We start from the raw sequence: 27,782 nt of genomic DNA, 5'->3' as shown, positions 1-27,782 counted from the left end.
ATTAAATATATTTGAAATAAATATGACAAGCAAACAAACAAACAAACAAACGGTACCTTAAAAAAAGTATACTGTATATGATAACATAAAGTGGCAAGTGTATTTGAAAAAAGAAATGCTAGGGTGTTTGAAATAGTCCTGGGGATGTAGGAGTCAAAGTCAGTGGGGGTCCTGGTCTTTATAATCTGGATATCAGAGTCAGAGTCAGTGGGGGTCCTTGTCTTTATAATCTGGATATCAGAATCAGAGTCAGTGGGGGTCCTGGTCTTTATAATCTGGATATCAGAATCAGAGTCAGTGGGGGTCCTGGTCTTTATAATCTGGATATCAGAATCAGAGTCAGAGGGGTCCTGGTCTTTATAATCTGGATATCAGAGTCAGAGTCAGTGGGGGTCCTGGTCTTTATAATCTAGATATCAGAGTCAGAGTCAGTGGGCGTCCTGGTCTTTATAATCTGGATATCAGAGTCAGAGTCAGTGGGGGTCCTGGTCTTTATAATCTGGATATCAGAATCAGAGTCAGTGGGGGTCCTGGTCTTTATGATCTGAATATTAGAATCAGAGTCAGTGGGGGTCCTGGTCTTTATAATCTGGATATCAGAATCAGAGTCAGTGGGGGTCCTGGTCTTTATAATCTGGATATCAGAGTCAGAGTCAGTGGGGGTCCTCGTCTTAATAATCTGAATATTAGAATCAGAGTCAGTGGGGGTCCTGGTCTTTATAATCTGGATATCAGAATCAGAGTCAGTGGGGGCCCTGGTCTTTATAATCTGGATATCAGAATCAGAGTCAGTGGGGGTCCTGGTCTTTATGATCTGAATATTAGAATCAGAGTCAGTGGGGGTCCTGGTCTTTATAATCTGGATATCAGAATCAGAGTCTGTGGGGGTCCTGGTCTTTATAATCTGGATATCAGAATCAGAGTCAGTGGGGGTCCTGGTCTTTATCAGAATCAGAATCAGAATCAGAAACAGGTTTATTGCCAAGAATGTTTTCACAAACAAACGAGGAACTTTCTTTGGCGGAAGGTGCAAGAATCGCGCACCAAGACACCGAGGCGCCGTCCGCGGCGCCATCTTGGAAAGGGTGGATGAAAATTATAGCATAACATGAGGGAAGAGAGGCGAGAAAAAGAAAAAGCAACCCCCCGACTATGCCCCTAGAGGGGTACAGTGTGGGAGCAGGAGAAACAAAAACACCATTGCACATAAGCACATACATCTTAGACATGACTTGCAACGAGTAGGAAGGGGGGGAGGGGAGGTAAGCCAAAGACTGGGCGATAGCCCCGCCATTGGGGGCAGAAGGTAACCAGCACCGACAAGCAGCCAGCCCGGTCCGTCAGCCGTCACGGCGACGGACACAGACCCCGTCCTGTCACCCTGGGGGGGCAAAGCAGGCGAAGGCGTGGGATGGGGGGGGGGGGGGTAGTGAATGCATTTCAGTGTGTTGAAGGTGTGTGTGCGTGGCCTGATGTGTCGTCCTCCCCCAGTCCACAACAGACAAAGTTCCCAGACCGCAAGATGGTCGTTGCCATGGAGATAGCCTTGAAGGGTCCTGGGGAGAAAAACAACCACAGGTGTCTGTGGATAGGGGGAAGGGAATGAGAGAGAGTCTCGCTTCAGTGATCTTCGGGGGAGTTGTTGTTCCAGTCACGGCCTTGGCCAAGGCCCGTCCTGGTAGAGGAGCCGAAAGCAGATAAGATTGGGATTGTTTGGTCTTCCAGTAGCTGCATTTCAATTTTGCGCATCTACTATTCCTCCATTTTCCTCCCATTTCCCAATAGGATTTCAAATCGATCCAATTTCATTTGCAGAGCCATCAGCTTCTCCACGATGTTGTCATTCTGACGGTTTAATGCCACAGTCTGAGTGCCAACAACTCTGCCCAAGCCCGTCAATCATGTCGGGCAGCCTTAGGGGGCTTTTAACGGCTGTCACCGTTTCCTTAATTTTCCGATAAGCCAGGGCAGCACCAACTCCAATCAGCAGAAATCCTGTAATCAAAGTTCCGAATAGGTAGATGTCTTCTACGTCCTCCACGGAAAGGGCTGCTAGGCACAAGACACGCCACTTCCCCCACGCGTCCATCGTGTATCCAGCAACACTCGTCCCAGCAGGACAGGCAGGTTCCCCCGAACCCGAGCTTCTCGTCGAGAAGATGGTGTCAATTGCGTTTAGGGACCAGTTGATCACGTCCATGGTTTTTAGTTCGAAGAGCGATGCGGAGAGAGTCTCTCAAGCATAGAGACAGACAAGACATGACGAGAGAAGCCAAGCAGGGAGGGGAATGTCATGGGGAGGAGAGGGGGAGAAATATGCGACCGCCTTCGTCGAGAGCCAACATCCAACCTGGATATTATAATCTGGATATTAGAATCAGAGTCAGTTGGGGTCCTGGTCTTTATAATCTGGATATCAGAATCAGAGTCAGTGGGGGTCCTCGTCTTTATAATCTGCATATCAGAGTCAGAATCAGTGGGGGTCCTGGTCTTTAAAATCTGGATATCAGAATCAGAGTCAGAGGGGGTCCTGGTCTTTATAATCTGTATCTCAGAGTCAGAGTCAGTGGGGGCCCTGGTCTTTATAATCTGGATATCAGAATCAGAGTCAGTGGGGGTCCTGGTCTTTATGATCTGAATATTAGAATCAGAGTCAGTGGGGGTCCTGGTCTTTATAATCTGGATATTAGAATCAGAGTCAGTTGGGGTCCTGGTCTTTATAATCTGGATATCAGAATCAGAGTCAGTGGGGGTCCTCGTCTTTATAATCTGTATATCAGAGTCAGAATCAGTGGGGGTCCTGGTCTTTAAAATCTGGATATCAGAATCAGAGTCAGAGGGGGTCCTGGTCTTTATAATCTGTATCTCAGAGTCAGAGTCAGTGGGGGCCCTGGTCTTTATAATCTGGATATCAGAATCAGAGTCAGTGGGGGTCCTGGTCTTTATGATCTGAATATTAGAATCAGAGTCAGTGGGGGTCCTGGTCTTTATAATCTGGATATTAAAATCAGAGTCAGTTGGGGTCCTGGTCTTTATAATCTGTATCTCAGAGTCAGAGTCAGTGGGGGTCCTCGTCTTTATAATCTGTATATCAGAGTCAGAATCAGTGGGGGTCCTGGTCTTTAAAATCTGGATATCAGAATCAGAATCAGAGGGGGTCCTGGTCTTTATAATCTGTATCTCAGAGTCAGAGTCAGTGGGGGCCCTGGTCTTTATAATCTGGATATCAGAATCAGAGTCAGTGGGGGTCCTGGTCTTTATGATCTGAATATTAGAATCAGAGTCAGTGGGGGTCCTGGTCTTTATAATCTGGATATCAGAATCAGAGTCTGTGGGGGTCCTGGTCTTTATAATCTGGATATCAGAATCAGAGTCAGTGGGGGTCCTGGTCTTTATAATCTGGATATTAGAATCAGAGTCAGTTGGGGTCCTGGTCTTTATAATCTGGATATCAGAATCAGAGTCAGTGGGGGTCCTCGTCTTTATAATCTGTATATCAGAGTCAGAATCAGTGGGGGTCCTGGTCTTTAAAATCTGGATATCAGAATCAGAGTCAGAGGGGGTCCTGGTCTTTATAATCTGTATCTCAGAGTCAGAGTCAGTGGGGGTCCTGGTCTTTATAATCTGGATATCAGAATCAGAGTCAGTGGGGGTCCTGGTCTTTATAATCTGGATATCAGAGTCAGAGTCAGTGGGGTTCCTGGTCTTTATAATCTGGATATCAGAGTCAGAGTCAGTGGGGGTCCTTGTCTTTATAATCTGGATATCAGAATCAGAGTCAGTGGGGGTCCTGGTCTTTATAATCTGGATATCAGAGTCAGTGGGGGTCCTGGTCTTTATAATCTGGATATCAGTCAGAGTCAGTGGGGGTCCTGGTCTTTATAATCTGGATATCAGAATCAGAGTCAGTGGGGGTCCTGGTCTTTATGATCTGAATATTAGAATCAGAGTCAGTGGGGGTCCTGGTCTTTATAATCTGGATATCAGAATCAGAGTCAGTGGGGGTCCTGGTCTTTATAATCTGGATATCAGAATCAGAGTCAGTGGGGGTCCTGGTCTTTATGATCTGAATATTAGAATCAGAGTCAGTGGGGGTCCTGGTCTTTATAATCTGGATATCAGAATCAGAGTCCGTGGGGGTCCTGGTCTTTATAATCTGGATATCAGAATCAGAGTCAGTGGGGGTCCTGGTCTTTATAATCTGGATATTATAATCAGAGTCAGTGGGGGTCCTGGACTTTATAATCTGGATATCAGAATCAGAGTCAGTGGGGGTCCTGGTCTTTATAATCTGGATATCAGAGTCAGAGTCAGTGGGGGTCCTTGTCTTTATAATCTGGATATCAGAATCAGAGTCAGTGGGGGTCCTGGTCTTTATAATCTGGATATCAGAGTCAGTGGGGGTCCTGGTCTTTATAATCTGGATATCAGTCAGAGTCAGTGGGGGTCCTGGTCTTTATAATCTGGATATCAGAATCAGAGTCAGTGGGGGTCCTGGTCTTTATGATCTGAATATTAGAATCAGAGTCAGTGGGGGTCCTGGTCTTTATAATCTGGATATCAGAATCAGAGTCAGTGGGGTCCTGGTCTTTATAATCTGGATATCAGAATCAGAGTCAGTGGGGGTCCTGGTCTTTATGATCTGAATATTAGAATCAGAGTCAGTGGGGGTCCTGGTCTTTATAATCTGGATATCAGAATCAGAGTCCGTGGGGGTCCTGGTCTTTATAATCTGGATATCAGAATCAGAGTCAGTGGGGGTCCTGGTCTTTATAATCTGGATATTATAATCAGAGTCAGTGGGGGTCCTGGACTTTATAATCTGGATATCAGAATCAGAGTCAGTGGGGGTCCTGGTCTTTGGAGTCCAGTAGTAAAAATACGTTTCTCTGTACATCCTGACCTGTAGTAGTTATGTAAAAAATTACTTTAGACGTAACAAATATATAAAAGTTCACATTTACCGTTTTCCCGCGGATATGAACGCAACATTAGATCGTCCGGTGTTGGCGAAATGTGACGTCAGAGGCTGCAGGTGAAACGGCGCACCTTTACCTGAACACGCGCGCACTCAAACACACGAAGCAGTCACCTGGAGAAATGCGGAAGTGAAGGAAGGAGCCGAGCTACCGACGAGATACATGTTCATTTTCATTTGTTTTTTTCTTGATGGCTTGATCTTCCTGACGGAGTGATGGAATAGCCGCAATGAGCGGCATATAGACGGGTTTCTCGTTGGATGTAACGCCACTTTTCTGGGACCGAGCTTCACACACGGGGACCAGTTCCAACATGTTCTTCAAGGATGAGGTAAACACTTAGCTGAGAGAGGGAATGAAGGACCTTGACACAGCTCCTTTCCTAGAGTCTTCAGGTCTGGCCTACTTTATACTTCTGTTTGTGTTGAAGAGTGACGTCACTTTGGACTCTGCAGCTGTTTACAGACACAGTCTGTGATGCTCATTTAAATGCTCAGCAAGTTATTAGATTCAGATTCAGACTATAGTTATTATTGATCACAAGAAAGACCATTCATTAAAAGCTCTACCGAACGACAACGAGCAGCCTACACAGGCGTTACTATAGTTTATATGCAGTTTTGAAGAATAATGTAATAGTTATTTAAAAATTATTCTTATATACACATTGGAATACGACTTGGAAGTATTTAGCTGGAAGAACAAATATTTTGTCTCACCAAGAGACAGAAAACAAACAATGAAAAGTCACTTCAAAGAGAACAAGTGTAAGACTATGTACATGTCATATATCTAACAGTACAAAAGTAAATATCAAACTTCAAATAAAACGACCGCTTGAAAAGCCACCACATGTTTTCTTAAAAAAGAGATCACTTAACAATTATTCATATTAAGCTACTTTCATTTCACTGTATCTCAGTCACAATAACCAGACAACAACAACACCGTTTTTTTGGAGTGAATTTTCCTTTAAATGGTGTTTAACTTTTTAAACCGGAAACTGAAAAAAAGACTATCACAACTTCTCAAAGTTTTCAAATGTAATGTTTTGTCCAACGGTCTCAAAATGAATCAGTTTAATATCATATAATAATAATATAATAATGACAGGCAAATTCAGAAGCTGAACCGGAGAATGTGTTAAAAATGATTTGATCGATGAATCGGTCGTCACAATGGTCTTGTGGATTAATTTTCTGTCGATCGGCTGATCAATCAGCAAAGTAACTGACTACCGATAGTGAAATAAAAGAGCCCAATAAATAAATGTTGCATAAACATCCTGTTCTTTGATTGTAATGCGCTTGCGCTCGCTCAGTGGGCCAGAAGTGAAACCTGTTTATCTGGATCCAGGATCAATACCAGAATAGAAACTCACCTTATCAGTCTTATCTTATCTGCACTGTTAATGGTATGAGGCCGGTGGAAGATGTGTTTAACAGAGCAAAGCCCAGGGTGTGGGAGACGAAAGGAGACAACAGACATTCGAAGCTCAGCATGTCTGGCAGGTCTAGACCTGCAGGTCTCTTAGACTCCCAGCAGTTGTCCACCATTGTATTTGAGCTGTGAATAAATGTGGGGAGATTAATCTCAACAGACAACGTGAACAAGCAGAAGGAAGATTTCATATTTAATAGTTCGACCGGTTGAATGTTATGAAGATAACATTATTCCACGTATCACACACACTGACAGAAAGAGCTGATCTTTTCCCATGCACTGCTCACATGTCCAGTTATTTGGTCAACTAATGCAGCGTGTTACAATAGATGCTATATCATTCTCCTTCAAGAAGTTTATCGTGTTCAGTTTGTGTTGAAAGGTGTTTATGATTATTTTTGCTAGATGTAGTTAGTGCTGCTGTTGAATTGTATTCTGCAGAGGTTTAAGTTGTTAATACTTTAACTAAAATGTGACTCCAAACTATAGAAATCTACACTGCATGCAAATAGCATAGATAATAAAACCAAACATTGACCAGTTAAGGCCAATATCCTAATCCTGCCATTTTTATTTAGTAGATTTAATTGTTGTTTCTGTCTTTACAAACACTAAATAGAGCTGTTGGTCACAGTAGTAAATTAGCTCCAACTGTTATAGAAGAAAGCAACGCACATCTTCTGATGAGCATGAAGGGGCCGCTTACCCACCCAAACATAGCATAAATGTAAAATAAATAAATAAATAATGCGTCATTGTAACAATGTTACAACTAGCTACAATGCTAAGTGGCGTAGAGGAAATACCTCACCCCTGCAGCACATGGAGCAATACAAGCTAAAGCTAGCTAACATTATAAGCTAACTGGTCTCACCTGAACTGAACTGAGCATTTACTTTGAATCTTCAGGAGCAAGAGAGTGTTATTCTTTCTGTCAGAAGTTACACAGTCTCACCTGAACTGTTCACCTTATCTGTGTGCCAAAGGAAAACATTGAGCTGCGGGACAGACAGAAGGACAGTCACACTGAGCCTTTACTTCCTCCAACGGTAAGAATCCCCGTCTCTCTTCTCTCCTTCTTTTTCCATACAGCAGCAAGATGTAGATCACTGGTAACGTGCACGCGGAGACTATATCTGCTCGTATGAAAGGATTCTTTGACTCTGGGTTAAAAAGATGTAAAGACATTCTGTCACCATCCAAGATAAAACAGTGAGCCCGCTCATGTCAGCTGTCTCTTTTGCATTTAGTACCATGTTTGATGGGTCGGTCAGGTCAGGTGTGGAAGTAAGGTTTTAGTTTCTGTTAGGTGGAAACATGTAACACAAACACTTCTTTTGAGCTGCTGATCCATGTAACCAATGTGAATAGTCTCATGTTGCTTTTGTTGTTGAACAGCCAAATTACAGGACATTTGACTACGTGCTGGTGGCCCACAAGGTGGACGATGACATGGACCAAAAGGCTCAGAGACAGAGAGCCTTCATCCAGCAGCTGGAGAAGAAAAACATCTCCATCACTGTGAGTCTGCTTCCTTCACTGTCCCACATGTCTTCAACCTACGCTGACTTGACACAGGATTTGATATAATGTGAAAGATTGTTCATTTTCATATTCGTGTTGTTTTTGTGTCTTAGAGGATCATCCATGATGACAAAGTGTTTTTTGGCCTTCGTGCTCCCAATGAGATGTTTCAGGACTACCAGTACCTGCTCAAAGTGTCCGACTCTTGCAACTGGTGTGGCGATGTGAGGGTCAACCAGGCTACCAGGTACCACTCGCATACACTGTCCGTCTGTCCGTCCATATATATGTGTGTATATATGTATATATATATATAATGTATGTGTGTATATATATAATAAACATATATGTGTGTGTGTGTGTGTGTGTGTGTGTATATAGATGTACAGGACTGTCTCAGAAAATTAGAATATTGTGATGAAGTTCTTTATTTTCTGTAATGCAATTAAAAAAACAAAAATGTCATGCATTCTGGATTCATTACAAATCAACTGAAATATTGCAAGCCTTTTATTCTGATTTATTGCTGATTATGGCTTACAGCTTAAGAAAACTCAAATATCCTATCTCTAAATATTAGAATATCATGAAAAAGTATACTAGTAGGGTATTAAACAAATCACTTGAATTGTCTAATTAACTCGAAACACCTGCAAGGGTTTCCTGAGCCTTGACAAACACTCAGCTGTTATAAATCTTTTTTTTTACTTGGTCTGAGGAAATATTAAAATTTTATGAGATAGGATTTTAGAGTTTTCTTAAGCTGTAAGCCATAATCAGCAATATTAAAAGAATAAAAGGCTTGCAATATTTCAGTTGATTTGTAATGAATCCAGAATGCATGACATTTTTGTTTTTTTAATTGCATTACAGAAAATAAAGAACTTTATCACAATATTCTAATTTTCTGAGACAGTCCTGTATATATCTATATACATATGTACGCACATATGGAGGACTCAAAATGACTTAAGTATAAATAAATAAATAAATAAATGCATGAATAAATATAGGAATAAATAAATAAATGCTTAAATTAATGTATAAATAAATAAGTAAAAACAGGAATAAATTAATAAATGCTTAAATAAATGTATAAATAAACACAATTATAAATGTATAAATAAATACAGAAATTAATAAATATAAGTTATAACTCAACAGGACATCATTAAATAAATGTATTTCTACATTTCTGTATTTATGTGTCCACACGTATTTCTTCATTTATTTATGTGTGACATTTATGTGTCCGTATATTCAAATGAGCTGGGGCAGTCGGAACCTCATTGTTAAACAGGATTGGTCAAGGTTTATCGGAGATTCAGCCTAATAAGGATATGCGACGGAGATTTGAGGTCCTGCTCGCAGGACCACTGAGCTCCAGGCGCTCAGCGCGCTGTGTGGCCGCCGAGAGCTGCCTGATCTCGGCAGGACTTTTTTAAATACTCCGCTGGCTCTGACGTCTCCGTAGCAGCTAAACATGAGATATAATTAGGTTTTGGAGGATCTAAAGAGCACAAAGAGTTTATTATTTATTAAAAGATAACATTACGTCAATTTGACTGAGGGTTAAGATTCATTACTTCATATTGTGGCGACCCTGGGTCAGGAAAGCTACGAGACGTTGTATAGTTATTACCGTTTATTCGTAGCCTACGCCAAACGACAGTGAACACCGCAACACATTCTACTCCACTGTAAAGTATTTTACAGTGAATAATTGGAGTAAATTCATGAGCAAGAACATTTGATGTGGTGACGTCACAAGACCAGAAAGACCATCCTGCGTCCTCGAGAGTCTGGACTCCCAAGATCAGACTCCCAAGACCAGACTCCAAAGACCAGACTTCAAAGACCAGACTCCAAGAAAACACGAGTCTGTACTCAGTGTACTTGGAAATGATAAACGGCTGAAGTCAAAAAGCTGTCTTGGCTAACTTCTGCTAATGGTGAGCTGAGCGAGCTTCAGCTTCATGTGCCAGGCAGAAATAGTAGAGCATAACACACCAGGTGCATCACACTCCTGTGACCAATCATGCTTTAGACAGAGGTTCGGACCACCCCAGCTCATTTGAATATACGGACACGTAAATGTCACACATAAATAAATGAAGAAATACGTGTGGACACATAAATAGAGAAATAAATAAATGAAGAAATACAGAAATGTAGAAATATATTTATTTAATGATGTCCTGTTGATTTATAACTTATATTTATTCATTTCTGTATTTATTTATACATTTATTTAAGCATTTATTTATTTATACATTTATTTAAGCATTTATTTATTTATTCCTATATTTATTCATTTATCTATTTATTTATTTATACGTAAGTCACTTTGAGTCCTCCATACGCACACACACCCTTCACAGAGTATATTAGTGTATGCACACACACACACACACACACACACACACACACACACACACACACACACACACACACACACACACACACCCTTCACAGATGATGGTTAAACCTGTACAGGGAGTTCCGGGACACAATTCAGCAGTTTGAGGCGAAAGCAGCAGTCATGTAATTATTTTTGATATGAAGCAACACCAGCCTTAAAGGGATGTTCAGGGTTTTTGAGGTGGGGTTGTATGAGCTACTAATCCAAATATGGTTTGCTTCTGCACCCGTCCCAAACAGTACCGTGCTTTGTTCCTCACAACCTGTGTGTTCCTCTCATCCACCTCTTTGTTCCTCTCATCCACATGTTTGTTCTTCTCCTCCACATGTTTGTTCCTCTCCTCCATTTGTTTGTTACATCCCTAACCAGTAGGGGTGTAACACCGGCATGACGACAATGGACATTATGAATTACTTGAAGGAGAAGAAACTTGAAGAAGTTTTTCCAAATATGTGGGTGGCCCGAAGAATTGCTGTCACACTACCTGTGACAGTAGCTTCTGCTGAAAGAAGATTCTCTAAATTAAAATTACGTAATACCTACCTGAGGTCAACCATGAGTCAGGAACGCCTCAATGGGCTGATGAGCATCAACCAAGAGGTCTCAAGTAAAATATTATTTGATGATACCATCAACGAATATGCCATCAGGAAGTCCAGACGAGTCACATTTTAATGCTGTGTCAATTTTGAAGGTGAATAGAAATGCCAGAAACAACTGTTCATCTTCTATTATTTGAGATGGGAATATAACTACTAAGAACTTCAATCTTTTAATTTTGTATTGGTATGTACAGTATCCATAAAAGCACTTTTGTTTGTAGATGGTATAGTTATGGTATAGAGGGTCATAATTTGCTTAAATGTCCTTACAGGTGCTTAAGAGTGTTTTGCACAGTTTATGGAGTTAATTTAATCCTAACTGAGTGTGTAATAAAGTATTTAAAATAATAAAAAAGAAAGTGTGTGTGTGTGTGTGGGGGGGGGGGGGGGGCACACAACTCAATCTCACCTAGGGCAATTAAAGGGCTAGAACCGGCCCTGCTCTCCTCCACCTGTTTGTTCCTCTCCTCCAGCTGTTTGTTCCTCTCCTCCACCTGATTGTTCCTCTCCTCCAGCTGTTTGTTCCTCTCCTCCACCTGATTGTTCCTCTCCTCCCGCTGTTTGTTCCTCTCCTCCAGCTGTTTGTTCCTCTCCTCCACCTGATTGTTCCTCTCCTCCAGCTGTTTGTTCCTCTCCTCCACCTGATTGTACCTCTCCTCCAGCTGTTTGTTCCTCTCCTCCACCTGATTGTTCCTCTCCTCCAGCTGTTTGTTCCTCTCCTCCACCTGATTGTTCCTCTCCTCCAGCTGTTTGTTCCTCTCCTCCACCTGATTGTTCCTCTCCACCACCTGATTGTTCCTCTCCTCCAGCTGTTTGTTCCTCTCCTCCACCTGATTGTTCCTCTCCTCCACCTGATTGTTCCTCTCCTCCAGCTGTTTGTTCCTCTCCTCCACCTGATTGTTCCTCTCCTCCAGCTGTTTGTTCCTCTCCTCCACCTGATTGTTCCTCTCCTCCAGCTGTTTGTTCCTCTCCTCCAGCTGTGTGTTCCTCTCCTTCACCTGATTGTTCCTCTCCACCACCTGATTGTTCCTCTCCTCCAGCTGTTTGTTCTTCTCCTCCACCTGATTGTTCCTCTCCTCCACCTGATTGTTCCTCTCCTCCAGCTGTTTGTTCCTCCCCTCCAGCTGTTTGTTCCTCTCCTCCACCTGTTTGTTCCTCCCCTCCAGCTGTTTGTTCCTTTCCTCCAGCTGTTTGTTCCTCTCCTCCAGCTGTTTGTTCCTCTCCTCCATCTGATTGTTCCTCTCCTCCAGCTGTTTGTTCCTTCCACACAGAAAACTGGAAACTGCCATGAGAGCAGAGCTTCAGCTTATTTTTCATAGACAGATGGATTTACTGCTTTTAGTCTGCATGATACACAGTGGGTACAGAGTATTCAGACCCCCTTTCACTCTTTGTTTCAATGCAGCCATTTGCTAAAATCCAAAAAGTTAATTGTATTTCTCATTAATGTACACTCTGCACCCCATGTTGACAGAAAAAAACTGAAATGTAGACATTTTTGCAAATGTATTAAAAAAGAAAAACTGAAATATCACATGGGCATAAGTATTTTTTAATAAATTTGCATGTGATTAATGAGAAATAAAATGTTTTTTTCTAATTTTAGCAAATGGCTGCAATGAAACAAAGAGTGAGCATTTTAAAGGGGGCTGAATACTTTCCGTACCCACTGTATATATATATATATATATATATATATATATATAATTTAAATGCATCGTATTACATAAACCTAATCAATTTGACTCTGCTCTTTTTTTTCACTTAACTAAATATCTTTTTCTCTAGGATCCGAATTGTCAATTTCATCCTTAATCATACCTTCATCAACACGGGAGGTGAGTGTGATTAGCTTAATCAAATTCAATAGCAACTTCTGGACCTGAAGCAAACATAACAAGATATCATCCACTCAGACTTTAAACAGGTCGCCATGAATATTGAAAATCTAACCTCAATCAATCAATCCAACTTTATTTATATCGCACTTAAGGAACAAATCAACTGCACTTCAAAGTGCTTTACAAGTGTTTGACAAAACTTAGGATGTTAAAAGTAGTAACATGTTAATACAATTAAAACATCCATAATGATAACAATACAATGTTGATAACATAACACAGAAATGAGTAAAACCGTTGAAAATATTAATAGAATAAATACAAATCTTATGACAAATTATCAAACGCACTTAAAAGCTAGACCAAAAAGGGTTTTAGTAAAAAAAATCTAATATATATAAAAATATTTTTTGATCCTTTTTAAATAGCTGTTTCAGCGATTTTGAGCTTAATAAAGAAAAGAATACTGTTTTAGTTCTGCACAAAGAGAGAGAAAGTGATGGACTTTGGAGATGGTCTTCAAATGACAAAATATTATTTTGTGATATCCCATACAAAATCTGAATCAAAGCTTGACTTGGGTTGAGTCTAACTGTATCTAGTTAGGAGAACAGTTTCTCTCTCTGAGCCTTTGAAACAATAATCAGTACTTCTGATTTTTTTCTATTTTCCTGATCAATGTGAGGTCCTGGGACAGGGATTTCGTGTGTGTACAGGTTGTAAAGCCCTCTGAGACAATTTTGGAATTTGTGATTCTGGGCTATACAAAATAAACTGAATTGAGTGTGAGGTAAACCAGATAAAAACAATTCCCAAGAGGCCAACATGTTTACTTAATCTATTTTAAATAATCTGGTGGTCCACAGTATCAAAGGTAGCACTCGAGTGAACCAGAACTAAAGGCTTGTTGCTGTCAAGATTAGCTCTGACTACTTTGTCCGTGCTGGGATGTGTCCTGAAACCTGATTGAAACGTTTCTCATTGAATGCTTGAGTTTAAAAAAAGGTGCTTAGCTAATCTAAAAACTAGTTTTCCTGTATTTATTTATTTTTCTATTTTTAAGACATTTGAAAAAGAGCTCTTGTTAAATTATCCAACATCTAAAATCATTGGGGAAGACAACAAGCTATGAGGATTTACTATAGGAAGGTCTTCACAAACATAATAAAAAGGTTTTCAAAAAAGGATGTAGGAATTAGATGACGGTCAAATAAACTGAATTGAATTGAATTGGATTGTGAATGTTCGTGTTTATTAAGTTGGAGAAATATGCTTGCAGTCATGTTCCAATTGCCTGGGTCAACTTCTGAAACTGACTACTTATGCCAACTAGGTTTTCATTCGGGTTCTCTGACTGGAGATGTGAGATTGATCACAATATTATTTAATTTGTTGTACAGCACTGCTCCACATGTATAAAAGGTGCTTTATGAAGTGTATTGTTTTTATTAATACTATTATTCAATTGTGATGTATATATTTTTTGCCTTCTGTGCTCATCAATTTTTTGACAACAGCATTTTTATGAGTGCTTCAATCAGCTTCTATTGCAGTTCTTTTATTTGATCCCATTTGGTGCAGAGACATTTTCTCCTCAGCTGACGATTACAAACACGCCACAGAGTTCACATCGTGTTTCCCTCTTGCTCTCGGCTGTCATGTTGTGATATGAGACAATCTGCAGCCTCATATGCAGATATGTTTTGCTTTATTTTCAGAGAACCTCGATGAATTGTTGAAGAAGGGTGTGTTTGAAACCATGTTCTGCCTTCATGATGTGAGTCAACCTTTGACTGAACTCTTTAATCGCAACTACACAATCACGTTTTGTTTTTTTACCCAGATCTGAGTCTTTTGATATTGATTGTCTGCTAATATGTTATTGTTGGATACTTGTATTGACCTAAATGACCAGCAGGCACACATAACTATAACCTGAACACAAGATCAGATATTTAACTGAAATCTTCCTGAAGAAATGTGCTAAATATCCTTGGTATACACAGAAAAGATATGAAATGTTGATTGATCTGTCACGTTGAAATAACAACTGTAGCTGCTACATCGGACATAACTTATTTTGCACACCCAAATTGAAAGAATGTCCTGATTCAAAACTATTATGGTGATCAGTTTAAATAATTAATCTGAGAGGAATGAAAGTGTAACTGGGGGGGACATGGCTCCTAAAACTGACAGGAAGTGAGGACACGTCGCACTGTGTTGTCAATTAACTGTGTTGTTAATTAGAGACAGCTGGTATGACCTGCATCAGCGTTGTTTAAAATGATGAATAACTATGTGGTCGTTCAAATACGTTATTTACTGAAAGTGGTCATTAATATATCATTTCAGGGCACTTTTAGGAGAAGACGTTTTTGTCACAGCGGCTTTTTAAAGTGAGGAACAATTGTTTTAAAAAATCCCTAAAAGTGGTGCTTACTTATTTCATTTGTGCAAATGGCTAGTGTGGAGCAATACATGGAGTCAGATGAAAATGACCATGTTCATGACATTACACCCTGAACACAACAAACGGATTAAAGTTAGTCCCTCACCGGTTCACATTCACACATGGTGCATGGAAGTAAAATATTTAGATGCACTGATATATATATATATATATATTTTTTTGGCCAGATGTTGTAGTGTTGATGTGAACAAGTGTAATATCATATCGGATAAACACCTGACATCTGTATGTTGATGTTTCCCATGATTCTCAGAGAAAGATGCAGAAAACGCTGAAGAAAGAGTGGGCTCGATGGTCGGGTCTGTTTACAGGCCAGCCACTCGACGACGTCAAGTCAGTAGCGGCAACCACTCCGTCTGTCTGTAACTGTCTGTCTGTATCTGTGTCTGTATCTCTCTGTCTGTATCTTTGTCTGTCTGTGTGAATCTCAGTCTGTAACTGTCTGTCTGTAACTGTCTGTCTATGTGAAACTGTCTGTCCGTCTGTATCTGTGTCTGTCTGTGTCAATCTCAGTCTGTAACTGTCTGTCTGTAACTGTCTGTCTATGTGGAACTGTCTGTCCGTGTCAATCTGTCTGTCGGTCTGTCGCCCTTAATGATGATAAGCTCTTTGATTAAAGAACGCAGAATGTAAAACTTGTTGCATTTATTTTGAGCAGTGGTTTTCAAACTGAAAACAACATTGCCCAGCTACTCCTGGTGGATCCAGATGTGCTGTAGATGTACAATCTCTGGTTCCACCTCAGGGTACCCTACCAGGGGTGACTGTAGTTCAGTCGTCCTCCAGTCTCAGGATCGGCGGTTCGACCCCCGGCTCCACGAGCTCATGTCAATGTGTCCTTGGGCAACACACTTGACCCCAAATTGCTCCCGTCGCTGTTCCTACGTTGTGTGAATGTGTGTGATTGTTATTTTGTCCTGATGGGCAGGTGGCACCTTGCATGGTAGCTCCTCCCATCAGTGTATGTTCGGGTGAATGAAGCGCTTTGAGTGGGCGGAAGACTAGAGAAGAGATCTGCAAGTACAGGTCCAAGTGTTTGTGTGTTACATCATGTCTGCCGGTGTGTTTCCTCCCTGCAGGTGTTACTTTGGAGAAAAAGTGGCGTTGTACTACCTGTGGCTGGGCTGGTATACCAAGCTGCTGGTTCCAGCTGCTGCTCTGGGTGTTGTAGTCTTCCTGTATGGACTCGCCTTCTTTAACACCAACCCTCTCATGTGAGTCAGATGCTGTGGAGTAATTGTGGGTAACGTGGCCATTTTCATGAGCATCATTTAGAATTTGAAATTGTCTGACTTTAGGGAATTTTCATGGTAGTAAAACAACATTAATTGGGCTTCAAGCAAGACCATTTTTGTATTCTCCTTAACTAGATATAGTTCCTTTATATGGCTCATTTTAGCCTGATGGAAGTCACTTGTTACTACACACGGATGTGACTGTCCATGACATTTTCATCGTTAACACGCATCATGGTTTTCTTCTGCGGAGGAGTTTAAGTTACCATTAAAAACATTTTACGCCATCATAAAATCAGTAAATCAGAGCTTATGATGATGCTCTGGTCAATAGGTTATTAAAAGTAGATTTTTTGTTGTTCCTCTCCTCATGTTTACATTCTAAACTCATTGACCACTTGTGAATTTGACTCATACCTTAGAAAATTGGTAAATGCCACAGATTCTCCTAAATCACTGATTGTTGCATGAGACCCTACGTCTCTTGACTCCCACAGCAAGTCTTTATGATTTAAGTCGGGATTTTTTTTTTTTACTGGACTACCAGCGTTTATTTCCATTGACCCTTTCCATCTTTGTCCCTCTGTGTCCTCAGTAAGGAAGTGTGTGAGTCCAACATCACGATGTGTCCTCGCTGTGATAAGTGGTGTCCAGTGTGGCAGCTGTCAGACACCTGCACCTACGCTAAGGTGAACTCATCCAATGTCCTTTCATTCTGTTGGGCTACGTTTATCAAACATCTGGTTCAAACCACTGCTTCTCGAAATACTAGTTCCTAAATATAGTTTTACTGCATTCTGTAAGATAACCTAAAGGTTCTCTCTCTTCTCGCCTGGTAAAACTCAATGTTTGTAACGCAGGCTTTATGTAAATAATTGATAGTTTCAGCCCAATTCACATAATGCCACTGTTTTAGGTGGAGTAGTGCTTCCTTCAAAATCTATTTTTCATATAAGTGTATATATATATTACATTTATGGTCTATCTATGCTGTTCACACGACCATGATGGCACTTCTGTCTATTCCAGGAGGAAAGGTCCCTCCTCAATTTAAGACACAAACATATTCTAGTTTTTTTGAAAATATGGTCCTGCCATTAATCTGTTTGTCATATTTTTTATATTCCATGTTGATTTGTTTGTATCCACACAGGTCAGCCACCTGTTCGACAATGAGGGCACTGTGGCGTTTGCTATGTTCATGGCAATCTGGGGTGAGTGTCTGACTTGACTTGATCTAAGCCTAATATAATGTGATCTCTGATGTTTAATCCAATGTGACCGATTGTGATGTAGAGTTTCTCTTTTACGGTTTGATTCTGTGTGCTTCAGCCACTCTGTTCCTGGAGCTGTGGAAGAGACACAGAGCCCGACATGTTTCCCGATGGAAGGTCTATGACTGGTGTGAGGAGGAGGTACTTCAGACAGACCTAATCTAGATCCTCTGGAGTTATCTGTGGTTGTGTTGCACAATGGCATTCCGACAATATTGTGAAATGCATATTACAAAAATCTCAAACTGTTTGAGACTTTTTAAATTTGTGTTATTATAATATTCAACACTATTTGTGATGTCAATATGTGATGCATGCAATATCCAGTTTTTTATTTCTATATCCACTAACTTTGCAGTAAAACAGTCTTCACACTATCGAGTTTCAATGCAGTGAAAGTTAATACACAGGTGTGATTTTCTCCTCAGGTATTTTCCTGATCCTCACCGACTGTGTGAAACATGTTGTAAAACTGTGATACATTTTTGAAATACTTCCACATATCTGGATGCATTACAGTCTATGAATTCTGGTTTTCCAGAATTTTCTTTCCTGCATTTATGATTGAGATTTAGGTCGTTATAATTCTTTTGCATTTGTTTTTTTACGTTTGCAATGAGCTGAATTTGAATGCCAATATAAATCAAGTTATTTCCCAAAGAAAGTCTACTCTTCTTCATCTTAAAGCTGTTGTTAAAGTATGATTCCAGGACACAAAAGTTATCATATGCCTTCAGTGAGTGAGCCTCCTCTGTGTGTTTACAGGAGGAACTGATTCTGGAAATAGTCAATGATCCAAACTGTAATCCCAATCAGTTCAGACACTCCTACCTGCGGAGCACCCTGGTTCTCACTCTAGTAACTCTTATGGTAAGACACACCCACACACACACTCTCTATCTCTGTCTCTGTCTCTCACTCTCTGTAGTCGGATAGCTAAAGAGTGAAATGTGAATGAACAAGCGACATGTTGGTGTGTTGGTTTGTGTTCTAGCTGATGCTGATCATCGGTCTCGCTCAAGCCCTGGTAGTGTTTCGAGTGGTGGCCGCCCCCTTGATGTCTGAAGGCAGCATTAAGTTTATCAGGGATCATGCCAACACGGTGGCTATCATGATTGGAGCTGTGCTGCATTATTTCACCATTCAGATCATGACCCGGGTACGTATTCCTGAATCCTGATCCTCATGCTGCATTCATGTGACGTCTGTATTTGGGAAGAATAGAAAAGACACATGAACGCATCATTCCAAGCTGGTTGGCCGTGGTGCTAAAATTGTGGTCATGGTGAGCCGGCTGGTCCTTAAATCAGGGGATCGGCTGTTCGATCTCCGGCTCCGCTAGCCCATGTAGATTTTCAAATAAATTCTGTTTACTTTGTACATGCCAGAATCACAAATTACAAATTAGTCTCAGAGGGCTTTACAATCTGTACACATACGACATCCCTGACCATTGACCTCACATCGGATCAGGAAAAACTCCCAAAAAATAGAAAAAACCTTAAACGGGGAAAAAAAGGGAAGAAACCTTCAGGAGAGCAACAGAGGAGGATCTCTCTCCCCGGATGGACAGAAGCAATAGATGTCATGTGTACAGAGTTACAACACATTCAATGAGTATGACAGAGCGTATGAATAGTTGGTAGTAGGCATGGACCACGATCCAGACCTCCACAATCCATCAGGCAGATGGAGGTAGAGAGGAGGAGTGGGCGGGGCACATCAGTAGGGCCATGGCATCAGACCCAGCCAGGTCCAATGGACTCTATAAGATGTGAAGTCACAAGGACTCTGGGGAGGAAGCAGAGTTAAAAATGTGCAATCGAGAGATGAAAATGCATCCATAAGTAAAGAAGAGGAGAGAGGAGCTCAGTGTATCCTAAAATGTCCCCCAGCAGCCTATAAGCCTGTAGCAGCATCTCTAGGGGCTGGACCAGGTGAACCTGATTCAGCCCTGACTACAAGCTCTATTAAAGAGGAAAGTCTTAAGTCTACTCTTAAATGAGGTGACTGTGTCTGTCTCCCAGACTGAAAGTAGAAGCTGGTTCCAAAAAAGAGGAGCTTGATAACTGAATGTGTATTAATATTAGTTTCCGCTGTTGCTGATGCAGGTGCAGCTGACACCTTACCCCCTCCCATCAGTGTATGAATGGGTGTGAATGGGTGACTGATGTAATGTAGTGCCATTTCATTTACAACCAGATTAACAGCCTACATTAGCTTCTTTGGTTGTGGTTAATATTTGTGCAGTTCCTTATGAAGTAAAACCAGATACAATAAGTTATTTTCACCAAAGTGGGAGATATTGTTGGTGTCAGAAATTCCTGAATTCTCACCACACCAGATCCCCACCCTGATGCATGCTGGTCTGGGTAAATATGACTCCTCTGTAGGGAGGTAAGGCGACACCTTAAGCTTTGTTGTTGAGGTAAACCATGGCCGTACGTATCACCATGGAAACATTGTCACATGGCATGTATGTTCTCTGGTTCTGTGCTGTGACGTCGCTAGTGACGCCACAGCACAGAACCAGAGTATATAAATAGAAATGACTTCCAGCAGGAATTCAGTATGTGAATCTCACAGAACTTGAGAAACGGCTTATGCCTCTGCTCTCCTCCCTTTTGTCTACATCCCTAATATAGGGAAGAGACACGCGTCACCTGACCCCCTGCAGCTGAGGCCAATTAGGCCTCTTCCCTGCACCTGTCCCCTGAGCCACTCCCCTCCGCAGCTGAGCCTAACCAGTCCCAGCCACCACATACATGTGAATGCATTTGTCCTTGAAAAAGACAAATTAAATATTACACCAAAAAGAACAGCCCTAGAAACTGTGAGCCGATATACCGTACAAAGTTTAAAGAATAAGTCTCCTTCTTGAGAAAAGTAACATTAAATTACACTCTTTACTTTTGTCTCTGTGCTGTTTAAGGCATAACAACATATTAATCTTCTCTCAAGCTGCCAGTTATTCTGTAGAGTAATTCTCTACAACGTAATTTTAAATTGACACCATCCCACCACAAAGGAATCACAGGACCATGGCTCTGCTTGAAGTTCCTGAAGGGCATCTGACATTTGTTAACAAACAATTTTGTGAACACGCAGCCTCCTGCTCTCAATAAAGTCTACCTGCTGACAATGTAATAACGGTCAAAATGTCTCCTTTCTTTCTCTTTGTCTCTCGTTCAACATCACCTGCAGGTAAACAGATGGGTGTCGCTCAAGCTGTGTGACATAGGTGAGAATAAAGTAGGAAACTTTATTTAGTGTGTTGTGGCTAGTAAAACAAATGCAATTAAAGATTTAAACATGCGTACATTATCAGTATAATATCTAAATACATTTTTACCTTCGCATTGAAAATGCGGAAGGTTATGTTTTGATCGCTGTGTATTTATTTGTATGCGTGCGTGTTATTCGCATAACTCAAAAAGTATTAAACCGAATCGCATGCAATTTGGTGGGATGATTGGTTATTATCCGGGGACCATTTGATTCGATTTTGGGATCGATCGGGTCAAAGGTCAAGGTCATGAACAGGTCAAAATCTTCTTTGAATCGCATGAAATTTGGTGGGATGATTGGTTATTATCCAGGGACCATTTGATTAGATGTTGGGATCGACCGGGTCAAAGGTCAAGGTCAAGGTCATGAAAAGGTCAACATCTTCTTTTTACCATAGTGCGGTCAATTGTTATCCAATTGGCATGCAACTAATGCCAAAATGTGGCTGCGGCGAAGGTATGCGCTCTACCGAGTGCCCATTCTAGTTTATATTGTATTTGAGGCAAAATCCAATATTCAAAGACATTTAGTCAAATACCTCGCAGGACTTTAATGCATTGCTATAAGCTTTCTGTGTGTCTTTGTGTTTTCAGAGAAGACAAACTCATTTGCAGCCATGGAGAGGAACTTCACAGTCAAGATGTTCACCTTCCAGTTCTTCACTCTCTTCTCCTCACTCTTCTATGTGGCCTTCTTCCTGGGCAGGTAACTATTTGTTGTTTCCTGTCACTGTTTGTCCATCTGGTCGCCGTGTGTCTGTCTCTTATTGTCCATCCACATGTCAGCCTGTCTGTCTATTACTGTCTCTGTCTGTAACTATCAATTCAATAAGCTTTATTTGCATGAATGTCAACATTGTCAAAGTGTCAAGTGATGATGGCAAAATTCATGAAATTCAAGAAATAGGCAGAAAAGAATGAACCCTAAAGTTACTCAACCTTTTTTGTTGAGTTATGCTGTAGTATCTTTGTCCTCAATGTGCCATTGTACATCTAGAGGAAAGGAAGTCCTTCCCTTTGAACAGGTCTTCTGTCACCAGCCTTAAGATAAGGGGGTTGAAATGCAGGTGTTTGATGAAGCCAATGTTTTGTTGTCAAGGATAAACGGCCATCCGGGGGAGTATGCGCGTATCGCTGGAAGGAGACTGGAAGAGGTGAGGGTGTCGACTTTTTAGTCATTCATGCGGCCTGTCTGCACCGCAGTGCTAACCTTAAGATATGTCCTGTTTGTCTTACAGTGCCATCCTAGTGGTTGTTTGACAGACCTGTTCATCCAGATGGCCGTTATCATGCTGCTCAAACAGACTCTCAACAACATCTTTGAGTTCATTATTCCGTGAGTCGGTTGTGTTTTCATTCACAATCTCCTGTAAGGCATGCAGCTGGTGATAAGTTGGTTTCATTTCAGACTTTGCATTCACTTGAAAATGTTGTGTTTTTTCAGCTGGTTTAAAAACTGTCTGAGGAGAAAAACTGCAAAGAAGCTGCAGAGGAAGTGTGGTCAATGTTACAGGAAGGCCTGCCACAACAACCGGGGACAATTTGATGCGTGTGACATCTGCAAACTTCGGGACTGGCTGTATAATTACCACCTGGCCCACACGGACGCCTTCAGTCTGTTCAATGAGTTCTTGGAGATGGGTAGGTCCACATTCTCCCCCTGGCATCACACCTGAGAACCTAGAATACTGGTTTCGATAGCCTTTCATCCTCAGTATATTAGTCTCCCTTGGAAGTGAAATCCACCCAAGGGAGCGACTTCAGGGATTGGAAACAGGCATTGTGGGAGGAAGTCAGGTCCAGAAGGAAGCCGTCGGGGGTCTCCTGAAGCAGCTGACAGACGGATGCAAACACTTGGGCATGGGAAGAGTTCGGGGAGGCCATAGAGAATAACTTTCGGTTGGCCTCACGGCGGTTCTGGCAACATTTTAAAAAGGGGATCGGAGAATGTGCTTGAACTATCGTGGTATCACATTACTCAGCCTCCCGGGGAAAGCTTATTCCAGGGTGCTGGAAAGGAGGTTGGTCGACCCTCAGATTGAAAATGAGCAGTGCGGATTCCGTCCTGGTCGTGGAACTGTGGACCAACTCTCTCCCTCGGAAGACTACTGGAGGGGTCCTGGGAGTTTGCCCAACCAGTCTACATGGGCTTTGTGGATTTGGAGAAGGCTTTCGATCGGGGGTCCCTCTGGGGTTGTTATGGGGGGTGCTGCGAGAGTATGGGGTTCCGGACTCTGTACGCCTGCAGTAAGAGCTGTGTTCACATTCTCGGCATTAAGTCCGACACATTCCCAGTGGGTGTTGGCCTCCGCCAGGGCTGCCCTTTATCACCGGTCCTGTTTGTGATTTTCATGGTCAGGATATCTAGGCGCAGCCTGGGGGTGGAGCAGCTCAGGTTTGGGGGTCTCGGGATCGCCTCTCTGCTGTTTGCAGATGATGCGGTCCTGTTAGCATCCTCGGACCGTGACCTCTGGCACTCACTGGGGCGTTTTGCAGCCGAGTGCGAAGCGGCGGGGATGAGAGTCAGCACCTCCAAATCTGAGGCCATGGTGCTCTGCCGGAAACCGGTGGATTGCTCCCTCCAGGTGGGGACAGAGTGCCTGCCCCAAGCGAAGGAGTTCAAGTATCTCATGGTCTTGTTCACGAGTGAGGCTAAGATGGAGTGAGCGATCGACAGGCGGATTAGTGCGGCTGCAGCAGTAAAACACGCTGCACCGGGCGGTCTTGGTGAAGAGGGAGCTGAGCCGAAAGGCAAAGCTCTCAATTTACTGATCGGTCTACGTTCCAACCCTCACATATAGTCACACACTCTGGGTCGTGACCGAAAGAACGAGGTTGCGGATACAAGTGGCCAAAATGAGTTTCCTCTGTAGGGTGGTGGGGAAGACCCCGGGAAAGAACCCAGGTCATGCTGCAGGGAGAGTATCTCCCAGCTGGCCTGGGAACGCCTCGGGATTCCCCAGAATGAGCTGGAAAATTCTGCGGGTGAGAGGGAAATCTGGGTCAGCCTGCTGGGTCGGCTGCCCCCGCGATCCGACCCCGGATTAAGCGAATGAGGATGGATGGATGGATGGATATAACCAATAGAAAATAATCATTTAACATTTTTTATTTTTTATATAGCGCTTCTCTAGACACCCGAAGTCGCTTTACAGTCCAGAGTCCAGTAGTCATACACACACACAGTCATCAAAATGAACCTAAGAAACGGGAGTTAAGCAGAGCTGGCTTGCTGAGTTGGGAGGCTTGTATGTATATAAACAGTTTTCTGTTTATTGCTCATCCTAAAGTTTCAAATTTGTTTTCCATCCATCATAACACTGTTATACATTTGGTTGAAAACGACGCACAATTCTGATAATTTGTTGAACTCACTCCTAAATCTCATTGCAAAAAGCTACACACTCTATCTTTATTGAAAGTGCCTCACATGTTGAAGTGTCCATGCTCCTAAATCACTGTGCATCCCCTCCAGTGGTCCAGTTCAGCTTTACCACCATCTTTGTGGCGGCGTTCCCCCTCGCTCCCCTGCTGGCTCTCATCAACAACATCTTTGAGATCCGCCTGGACGCCATCAAGATGGTCAACCTGGAACGGCGGCTTGTTCCTCGGAAGACCAACGGCATTGGTGAGCTGTGTGTCCGTCGATATACGAGTCAAAGGTTTCTGTGTCGAGTGGAATGACGCAGCATGGATTTCACATGACTGATCATTTCAATAACACGCGACAACAGTGGCTTCAAAAGTCTGAGTTTGAAGAAAATACCAAAACTCAACATTAATATAAGGGCACACCTTCAACATGTCCAAAAGTGTAACATGCAATCAAACATTTGATAGATATCATACATTAAAATTATTTATCAGGCAGTGTGAAAGATTCTTTGATACAGTATGTGCTGTTTTTCTGTACTTGGTTACAGGTGTATGTGTGTGTGTGTGACAATGCTGTCTCCCATGTGTGTGTGTGTGTGTGTGTGTGTGACAATGCTGTCTCCCATGTGTGTGTGTGTGTGTGTGACAATGCTGTCTCCCATGTGTGTGTGTGTGTGTGTGTGTGACAATGCTCTCTCTCATGTACAAGTGTGTGTGTGTGTGTGTGTGTGTGTGTAACAATGCTCTCTCTCATGTACAAGTGTGTGTGTGTGTGTGTGTAACAATGCTCTCTCTCATGTACAAGTGTGTGTGTGTGTGTAACAATGCTCTCTCTCCTGTACAGGTGTGTGTGTGTGTAACAATGCTCTCTCTCCTGTACAAGTGTGTGTGTGTAACAATGCTCTCTCTCCTGTACAGGTGTGTGTGTGTGTGTGTAACAATGCTCTCTCTCCTGTACAGGTGTGTGTGTGTGTGTGTGTAACAATGCTCTCTCTCCTGTACAGGTGTGTGTGTGTGTGTGTGTGTGTAACAATGCTCTCTCTCCTGTACAGGTGTGTGTGTGTGTGTGTGTGTAACAATGCTCTCTCTCCTGTACAGGTGTGTGGACGAATGTGTTGGAGGCCATCGGTGTGTTGGCAGTGATTGCTAACGGTCTGGTCATTGGGGTCTCATCAGACTTCGTCCCGCGCCTCGTCTACCGTTACCGTTACGGCCCCTGCTCTAATGGAAGCACTCACACACCGTCAGTCATATTACAGCTGGAGGAATCGCCTGATCACGCATCAGCTGACTGTGCTGCGTCTCACACGCGTGTTGTGCTCTTGTTGCAGCTGCATGCAGGGCTACATCGATGACACTCTGTCCACAGCTGTTTTGTCACACGCGGCAGTTGGAAACGACTTTCTTCCAGATCAGATGATCACCGGCGGCGGCTTCAACGTCACAGAGTGCAGGTGAGAAGACCTTAGATTTGCTCTGCTCTGTCCAGAACACAACAGAAGAACGGCTCGCAGATCTACTGTCTGTGTGTGTGTGTGTGTGCGTACAGCTACAGAGACTACAGGAGTGATAAGGACTACACTCTGACTTCTCAGTTCTGGTTGGTTCTGGCTGTGCGCTTCGCCTTCGTCATCTTGTTTGAGGTTTGTCCTCCAGGTTAAGCTCAGGCAGTGTTTACCGATTCAACTGAAGATGGTCGTGAAATGGTTTCTGTGTGTTTTTTCCGCAGCATGTTGTGGTGGTGTGCAAGTTTATAGCGGCCTGGTTCGTCCCCAACAATCCCATCCATGTGAAGAATGATCGGCTGATTGACAAACTGGCTCGGCTGAAGGTGGAGCTAGGGTGAGTCAAAAGTAACACAGGACAAAAGGGGAAGACGTGAAGCTAGAGCTCTGAAAATACACAACCACGATGTTACAACACCTCCTGAAGTGGTATGACGTCATCGGCAGCTGACAGAAACTGGAGACAGTGGACAGTGAGCAGGCGGTAGTTAATGCTATAGTTTTCATTTTAGTCCACATTGAAATATCTATTGAGTTGATGGTGATCAAATGTGATTCAGACGTTCATGTTCCCCTCAGGATGAATCTGAGTTTTCATCTACCGCCATCATCTGGTCACAATTGTAATGTGTCCAATACCTCTGTCTACTTTTTACCAATCTTTGGAAATAGGCAAATGTTGAAATGCTGATTACACTAAAGTAAGTGAATATTGTTAAGTCACTTAGCATGTTGGCAAATCAACCACTGCATACTTTTGAACATAGTTTATGGCTTGATACGTATTTCGTTAATGGCAAGCCCTCGAAATCAAATCTCGGAGATTGGTGTTCCTAACATGCTTGGAAAAAAGATCCATAGAGATCCGTAGATCCTCTTAACCCACCTGCCAGCTTGACCTTTTCATAACAACATCACAGTTTTACAGTGACACCAGTTTGGCTCAACAATATTTCTCATTAATCTGTACTGTGTTTTTTATTTCAGTGATATTAAACGTAGCAAATCCACAGACGTATGACCACCTACTGCTGACCTCGGATCCGTCTCCAGTGATGAGTCCCGACTGGCTGGATTGTATCTGCTGGACGTCACTAAACTTGACTAACCTTAAATATTGTGGGAGGTTTATGTCTCAGGGTAACATTGGACTTTTTGTGTTGAATTACTCCTGCTGACACGTCATCACACAACCACCACACTACATGTAACACAACAGCTAACAGTAATGAATGATTTCTTTTATATTAAAATATCAGAAAGAGTATATTGTTGTCATTTAATGTTGTATATTAATTGTTGCCGTTGCCAGGAGCAGTCACTGAGTCAACTCGGTATGACGTAGTTCAACAGTTTCCCGCCCAGCATGAGATGAAAACATCGTTACTGCACATTTTACAAGACGTCAATAAACTCCATATTGAATGTGTCCCAATATCCACAATTACATTCCTGAGCACTTAAACACATGTTCATGCACGGCAGGTAGTAGACAAGTTTGACTTATGTCGCGGAGTAAAATGTATCCCACAATGCACCACGGTCTACTGCTCCACATCAGACCAGCTGTTGGGGGTAGGGCGCCTATACGCCTATAAAGTTCATGACATGTTGGCTTCAGACTGAATGTTATTATTCATGTCCAAACACTATAACAGAAACTTTACAAGTGGTAATCACTCGATATACAATGTGCTGTTTTACTAATTTACATAATTGTTTTCACAGAAATTAAATTGCAATCGCAACAATGCCCTGGCTTCACCACACGGTATTTTGTGTTCAAAAGACACACACGATCAAATGAATTGACATTTCAAAG

General features: G+C 42.2%; 1 protein-coding gene across 1 annotated transcript; it reads left to right on the top strand.

The window, feature by feature from the left end:
- The first annotated feature begins 5,109 nt into the window (after positions 1–5,109).
- On the top strand, positions 5,110–27,227 carry LOC130193181 (anoctamin-9-like). Its single transcript, XM_056413594.1, has 24 exons — positions 5,110–5,310; positions 7,409–7,471; positions 7,821–7,943; positions 8,060–8,193; positions 12,759–12,808; positions 14,530–14,588; positions 15,538–15,617; positions 16,364–16,498; positions 17,115–17,208; positions 17,673–17,733; positions 17,852–17,934; positions 18,559–18,663; positions 18,788–18,952; positions 20,998–21,034; positions 21,675–21,786; positions 22,180–22,234; positions 22,319–22,416; positions 22,525–22,721; positions 24,556–24,708; positions 25,554–25,698; positions 25,787–25,909; positions 26,005–26,098; positions 26,185–26,297; positions 26,948–27,227. Exons 1-24 carry the CDS (start codon positions 5,293–5,295, stop codon positions 26,979–26,981), a joined length of 2,331 nt encoding a protein of 776 aa, XP_056269569.1. The 5' UTR covers positions 5,110–5,292; the 3' UTR covers positions 26,982–27,227.
- Positions 27,228–27,782: the final 555 nt, after the last annotated feature.

The sequence above is a fragment of the Pseudoliparis swirei genome, chromosome 4 (genome assembly GCF_029220125.1).
Source record: "Pseudoliparis swirei isolate HS2019 ecotype Mariana Trench chromosome 4, NWPU_hadal_v1, whole genome shotgun sequence".
NCBI lineage: Eukaryota > Metazoa > Chordata > Actinopteri > Perciformes > Liparidae > Pseudoliparis > Pseudoliparis swirei.
Note: the sequence above shows the minus strand (reverse complement) of the source record. Positions and strands in the feature narration are given on the sequence as shown.